This window comes from Mauremys mutica, chromosome 20, assembly GCF_020497125.1.
Source record: "Mauremys mutica isolate MM-2020 ecotype Southern chromosome 20, ASM2049712v1, whole genome shotgun sequence".
In the NCBI taxonomy this organism is placed as follows: Eukaryota; Metazoa; Chordata; order Testudines; family Geoemydidae; genus Mauremys; species Mauremys mutica.
This window is the reverse complement of record NC_059091.1, coordinates 26,445,188-26,452,134: the sequence shown is the minus strand read 5'-3', so window position 1 is coordinate 26,452,134 and position 6,947 is coordinate 26,445,188. Positions and strand designations below refer to the sequence as shown.

Below are 6,947 nucleotides of genomic sequence, written 5' to 3'. Positions count from 1 at the left end.
CACGAGGGAGTGGAAGTGACTTTCCTGGGATCACACAGGGATGGTGAGCATCCATCTTCTCCCTGGGGTGGGGCTGCTAGGCCCTGGGGCTCCCGTGCCCTGCAGTCAGGCCTGGCCTGGCTCCCCTTCCCCAGCGTGTGTGCACGAGGCTGTGACTGATGAGGGGGGTGCTGCACTGGGGGGGAGATCCTGGCCGCTTCGAAAGTGATGGCAAAGCCCCCCCGGCTGCAGCAGGGCCACGCTTTCCCCCCAACTCCCTGCTCCTCCTCTTGCCTGATTTACACCAGGAGGGATCGGGGCCCAGGGGTCGGAAAGTCTCCTGCTCTCTGCACACGGAGGCTGCGCTGACCTGGTGGGGGGGAGGGGAGCAGGGGGGGACACGAGGAACCACGTCATGCCCGCTCCCTCTTGGTTGGCTGGGGCCAGGGTCACAGCGGTGGGAGCAGGGACGGTGATAGGAACCCAGCTGCCCCCCTCTTCAGAGGCTGCTCCCTGTTGTCCGGATGGGGCTGTGGGTCCAGGGACCTCACAGGATGCTGCAGGTTTTCTTGTCTTTGAAGGGGTTGGCAGAGGCAGGGACCCCGGTCAGCAGCGGGTCGCTCTGGGCGTGCGCCCGGCAGTACTGCAGCAGCTCGCGGGCTGCCTTGGAGACCTAGAAGGGGAGAGAAGGCAGGTGAACAAAGCCAAACAGCGGGGTGGCTAGAGCGGGGAGCACTGGGAGTCAGGACTCCTGGGTTCTGTTCCCAGATCTGGGAGGGAAGTGGGGTCTAGTGGTTAGAGCGGGGAGCACTGGGAGTCAGGACTCCTGGGTTCTGTTCCCAGATCTGGGAGGGAAGTGGGGTCTAGTGGTTAGAGCGGGGAGCACTGGGAGTCAGGACTCCTGGGTTCTGTTCCCAGATCTGGGAGGGAAGTGGGGTCTAGTGGTTAGAGCGGGGAGCACTGGGAGTCAGGACTCCTGGGTTCTGTTTCCAGATCTGGGAGGGAAGTGGGGTCTAGTGGTTAGAGAAGGGGCGTGGGAGTCAGGACCTTACCCTGCCGGGCTTCCCAGAGACAGGGACAGAACCCAGGAGGCCTGGTTCCCAGCACCCTCCCTGGAAGCGGGGTGGGGTCGAGTGGCCAGAGCAGGGGCGTGCTGGGAACCGGGACTCCCTGGTTCTATCCCTGTCTCAGGGAGGCCCTGGAGTGTGAGTCCCTGATTCCCACTCCCTTGCTCTAACCACTAGAGCCTACTGTCCTCCCAGAGGAGGCAACAGCCCCCAGGAGTCCTGACTTCCAGCCCCTGCCCCACAACTCCAGCCAGGATGTCACCACAAAGCACCATCGCGCGGACGGGAAACCAGCTCTGGGCAGAGAGCCCAGCCCCTGCTCAGCCCAGGCTTTACGTAGGGCCTGGCGTGGGTCAGTGCCAGCGGGGAGAGCCCCATCCTGGCACAGTTGAAAGGGGCCAGGGGCCTCCCCCCCATCCCCCCACGCGGCCTCCCCCTTTCGGAGCCGACTTTGCAGCTGATCCCGGCAGGATCTGGCTTTGTGCTGGGCCCTGCTAAATCACGCGTGAAAGGAACACGCTGGCCTGACCCCGCCACCACCTCCCGGGCAATTACCATGTTCCTTCCCCTCATCCGTCCTGTAAACAGGGGCCTGAGGACGGAACAGCCTGAACTCGGCCTGTGCCCGGCCCAACGCGGAGCTGGAACCCCCCCACGCACCCTGGGCAGGAGGTCTGGAAAGGGACTCCCCACTGCCCCTCCTCAGGCCCCTGTGCGCTGCTACCCTATAGGGGGAGATCTGAGCCGTGGCAGGGGCAGGCAGCTCTGGCGTGGGGCAAGGCTGTGCCCCTCCCTGCCCCCCGCAATCAAATGGTTCTGCCTCTGGGCCGTGCCCGCCTGGGGAAAGATCCCCCCCCTAACTGGGAGCCTGTCATGTCAATTCCCCGTCACCTCTCCTGCTCCTCCCCATGACGCGAGTTTGTTAGGCCTCAGGCTGGTTTCTGGTGGGGGCAGGGGCAGAAACAGAGTCTGAGCTAGGAAGAGAACCCAGGAGTCCTGCTCGGCCTGAGCCAGGGCCTGGAGAACTCCCGTCTCCCCCTCACGGGCGGGGAAAAGCCGGGCCCTGCCAATCCAGCACCAAGTGAATTCCCCGGTGTAAGGAGTGTGTGTGTGTGGGGGGGTCGTGTCACCTTCATTCTCTCCAGCCCGGCTTCTGTCCGCAGCTGCTCCACTGCCCTCCGGCCCTGGCTTGTGTGATTGCAGCTGGCCGCCTTCCCCAGCATCTGCAGGGCACAGGGGGGCCGGGTTAGACCAACGAGGGGGTGAGGATGCTGAACTCCACCAGCCTGCAGGCTGCTCCACGAGAACCGAAGCAGCAGGCAAAAGTCCGTGACGTTTAAATGGCAGCCGATCTGAAGACTCCCAAATGCCTGTGACTGGCCGCTGAAATGCAGCCACCTCTGGGGCGGGGCATGGCAGATATCTAACAGCGCATGACAACGGATTGGGGCAGGCACAACACTTGGGCCAGGAAGCCTGGGCACCCATCCCCTTTATCCTTCCATTATTACACACACGTGGCACGTCGTTTATAGTCACGTTAATCATCCTTTCCCATCCCTCCAGCTGCCCGCGGGTCTTGGAGCACTTTGGGAGAGTTGGTTCACACTCCTGCTCTCTGCTCTGCAACACAGGTCATAGCACCACTGAATAGGTGGGGAAACTGAGGCACAGAGCGTGGCCGTGACTTGGCCTGGCGTCACCAACCAAGTGGTAGAGCTGTTAGAAGCCAGGACTCCTGGCTCCCGCCCTGCCCTAAGCACTCGACCCCATGCTGAGAACGGGATAGAAGTGAGGAATGTGGACACCCAGGCCTCCCTCTGGCCAGTTTCCCCTTCCAGAAGCGGAGCTACAAGCCAGGAGTTCTGTCCCCCCCCCGGACCGAGACTCCTGGGTCCTATTCCAAGCTCAGGCTGGGGATCTCACACATGCACTGTTGGGGTTTGATCCCTGCACCCACTTCTCGCTCCAGGCTGTCCCAGAGCTGGGCCGATACCGGCAGGAGCCATCTGAGTCCTCCAGCCGCCCGTGAAACTCATCCCCTCCAGTCCTGAGACCCGGCATTGGAGCCCGGCCCTGATCCGAACTTCTTACCAATTCCACGGCCTCCCCGTTGTCTCGATTTGGGGGAGGGGGGATCAAAGTCAGGGTCTGTTTTCTGGTCCGTCCCCCCCCCCCGACGGGGTTGCTCCGCTCACCTGCGATGGCGACACACGTTCCCCCCAGTCTGCAGCCCGGCGCGCTCCCCAGGTGCTGTATCGCTGCCCGGTTCTGTCAGTCTCCACCCGCCCCCCGATGCCCCCGCCTCTGCCCTATTTATCCCCCCCAGCCCCGGCCACCCCCTGCCTGCCCTCGCTCCCGACAGGCAGCGGTTCAGTCCGGCCTCCCCGCCCGCCCCACGGGCTTTGATGCCTTTGAAGCCGGCTGGGCCCTGGACAGAGCGAAATGTCACCCAGCAAAGTGTGGCAGCGGCTCCGGGGCGCCCCCTGCTGCGCCGGGCAGCGTTTTCCCTGGCAGCGTCTTGGCCCTGAGCGCAGCCGGAGCTATTGCCGGCTGCTCCTGGGGTGAAGGGCTCGCAGTGGTGGGGGAGGGGAGAGCGTGGCAATCATGCCTTGGAACCCAGGAGTCCTTCCCAGATCCCCTCTTCCTCAGTCCAACCACTAGACCCCACTCCCCTCCCGCCGCTGGGTATAGAACCCAGGAGTCCTGGCTCCCAGCCCCCCTCCCTGCTCTAACCACTAGGCACCACTCCCTTCCCAGAGACAGGGATGGAACCCAGGAGTCCTGGCTCCCAGCCCCCCTCCCTGCTCTAACCACTAGGCACCACTCCCTTCCCAGAGCCAGGGATGGAACCCAGGAGTTCTGGCTCCCAGCCCCCTCCCTGCTCTAACCACTAGGCCCCACTCCCTTCCCGGTGCCAGGGATGGAACCCAGGAGCCCTGGCTCCCAGCCCCCCTCCCTGCTCTAACCACTAGGCCCCACTCCCTTCCCAGAGCCAGGGATGGAACCCAGGAGTTCTGGCTCCCAGCCCCCTCCCTGCTCTAACCACTAGGCCCCACTCCCTTCCTAGAGCTGGGGATGGAACCCAGGAGCCCTGGCTCCCAGCCCCCCCTCCCTGCTGTAACCACTAGGCACCACTCCCTTCCCGGTGCCAGGGATGGAACCCAGAAGTCCTGGCTCCCAGCCCCCTCCCTGCTCTAACCACTGGACCCCACTCCCTTCCCAGAGCCAGGGATGGAACCCAGAAGTCCTGGCTCCCAGCCCCCTCCCTGCTCTAACCACTAGGCCCCACTCCCTTCCCAGAGCCAGGGATGGAACCCAGAAGTCCTGGCTCCCAGCCCCCTCCCTGCTCTAAGCACTAGGCCCCACTCCCCTCCTTGCACTTGGAAAAGAAGCCAGGAGTCCTGCCTCCCACGCTGTGTTCATGAGCCCACAGGCAAACCTCTGGTGTTACGGGACCCCAGGGGCCTCCTGGGAAGAGCTGCAGGCAAAGGATGAGCAGATCTGGGGGCAGGGAGCTGCTTCTCTCCTGCGGCTCTAACCCCCGGGCAGGGGCTGGGCATTTCCAACCTGCCAGGCGGGCTCGGACGCAGCTGCAGGCCCCGCTGCGAAATCCGTCCCCCTCGGGCAGTTCTGGCTGACACGGGGCAAGTGGGGTCCCTCGCTGGCTGGCAGCTGGGAAAAGGGGGGTGGCTGTGCAGGGACCCCGAACCCTGGCTTTCCGGGGTCACCCCCAGCCACGGTCCCCCCTCCAGCCTGCTGGCCACCCCCGAGGCTGGCAGACAGGGGTGGAGGTCAGTGGCGGTCACGCTGCTTTGAAGGCAGACTCCCCTTGGCCCGGGCATCCGGCCCGTCTGGCTCGGGGCCCCGGGAGGTCACGGCTGTTGGCGTAAAGGCGAGGTGGGGCAGGGGGAGAAATCTGCTCATGGGGCCTGGGTCGCAGGACACCCGCTGTGTCCCGGCCGGGCCTCACCCGGCTGCTTCTCAGCGCGTGATCGGGACTCGCGTCCACTGCCCCCCCCCCACCTCAGCCCCACCGGAGAGCGGCAGGAGGGCAGGGGGCGCCGGCTGGTGATAAAGGGGCAGAGGGTGGGGCGGTAGATGGGGCGAGGAACCGGAAAGAGGGGGCAGCTTCGATACCACCATGATGGGCGCAGTAGCAGAGCCTGCCTAGAGATGGAAGGAGCTGCGGGGTGGAGGCGATACAGCCTGCACCGTTTGTGGGGCTCAAAGAGCCATTCGAGCCTGGCTGCAGCAGCCTCGGGATGACGGGACACGTTCCAGCCAGCGCAGGGTTGCTAGGAAGGGCTCGGTCATAGATTCCAAGGGGACCCATGTGATCACCTAATCTGCCCCCATGTCTAACCGGCCATGCGAATTCCCGGGTGGGATTCAGTTCCTGTCTGGAGGCGAGTGGGTTGTTTAGAAAAACATCCCGTCTTCATGTAAAGACTGTCAGGGATGGAGGCTCCGCCAGGACCCCTTGTCAAGGGGTTAATTACCCTCACTGTTCACCACGTATGCCTCTCGGACGGCTCTGTGCCATGAAAGCCCAGTTCCCGGAGTACAGTTCCCCGGAACAGAGAGCTGGTCTGTGGTCACAGCAGGTACAGCTGGGAACAGAACCAGGCTGCTTTGCCTTTCAGAGGGAACAGGCCCCGGTATGTGCGTCTGGAACCGCTCTAGCCCGACATGGCGCCGAGTCACCGTACAAGCCGCCTATGGCAGATTACGAGGCTGCTGACTCAGCACCGGGGTCTGTAGCGCGGGTAAGAACGGCTCATGCAGTTACATACACAGGGGATGTCTATGCTACGAAATTAGGTCGGTTTGATAGAAGTTGGTTTTTAGAAATCGATTTTATACAGTCGATTGCGTATGTCCACACTGAGTGCATTGAGTCGGCGGCGTGCGACCTCACTACCGTGGCTAGCGTTGACTTACGGAGCGGTGCACTGTGGGTAGCTATCCCACAGTTCCTGCAGTCTCCGCCACCCACTGGAATTCTGGGTTAAGCTCCCAATGCCTGATGGGGCAAAAACATTGTCGCGGGTGGTTTTGGGTACATGTCGTCAGTCGCCCCCTCCCTCCATGAAAGCAACGGCAGACAATCGTTTCGCGCCTTTGTTCTGTGCAGACGCCATCCCACAGCAAGCGTGCAGCCCGCTCTTCTCAGCTCACCGACACCGCCGCGGTTGTGTCCGGGGTGCTGCTGGCAGCAGACGGTGCAGTCGGCCTGCTAACCATCGTCCTCCACCGCTTCCGCTGCAACTCTGCTCTGCTGCTATTGCCTCGATAGCAAATTTCCCCATGTTGTCTGTCATGGGCTCCCGGGTACCTGTGTTCTTCCTTGGGAAATGTACGTGGTGCTAACCATCGTCCTCCACCGCTTCCACTGCAACTCTGCTGTCCTGGTGCCATGAATCCACATCACGGGTCCTCTCGTCGTTCAGTATAAATATCTATTCTTGTGGCATCCGTCATCATCCACTGCTTCCACTGCAACTCTGCTCTCCTGCAGACGCCAGACCACGGCAAGCATGGAGCCTGCTCTGCTCACCGCTGCTGCGGTGAGCACTGTAAACACCTCACGCATTATCCTGCAGTATGTGCAGAACCTGCAAAAGCAGGCGAGGCGGCTACGACAGCACGACCACGAGAGTGATGAGGACATGGATACAGACTTAAGCATGGGCCCTGGCAATGGGACATCATGGTGGTAATGGGGCAGGGTCATGCCGTGGAACGCTGATTCCGGGCCCGGGAAACAAGCACACCTGGTGGGGCCGCATAGTGTTGCAGGTCTGGGATGATTCCCAGTGGCTGCGAAAATTTTGCAGGCGTAAGGGCACTTTCATGGAACTTTGTGACTTGCTTTCCCCTGCCCTGAAGTGCCAGAAT

General features: G+C 62.7%; 1 protein-coding gene across 2 annotated transcripts; it reads right to left on the bottom strand.

Moving 5' to 3' along the window:
- Positions 1–227: 227 nt before the first annotated feature.
- Positions 228–3,323, bottom strand: LOC123353849 (guanine nucleotide-binding protein G(I)/G(S)/G(O) subunit gamma-7-like). 2 transcript variants are annotated; one of them, XM_044995268.1, is made up of 3 exons: positions 3,245–3,323; positions 2,177–2,269; positions 228–652 (listed from the first exon to the last, which is right to left on the bottom strand). In XM_044995268.1, the coding sequence occupies exons 2-3, from the start codon at positions 2,267–2,269 to the stop codon at positions 527–529; spliced, it is 219 nt and encodes a 72-aa protein (XP_044851203.1). In that variant the 5' UTR covers positions 3,245–3,323; the 3' UTR covers positions 228–526. The 2 variants fall into 2 exon arrangements, with proteins under 2 accessions (XP_044851203.1, XP_044851202.1); XM_044995267.1 differs by having other exon boundaries at positions 3,141–3,306.
- Positions 3,324–6,947: the final 3,624 nt, after the last annotated feature.

Excerpts from the sequence above, each read along its gene's own strand:
- LOC123353849 (XM_044995268.1), bottom strand. The coding sequence starts at position 2,269 with ATGCTGGGGAAGGCGGCCAGCTGCAATCACACAAGCCAGGGCCGGAGG. Across the intron at positions 653-2,176 it reads CCGGGCTGGAGAGAATGAAG|GTCTCCAAGGCAGCCCGCGA; the intron begins GTGACACGACCC and ends CTCCCCTTCTAG.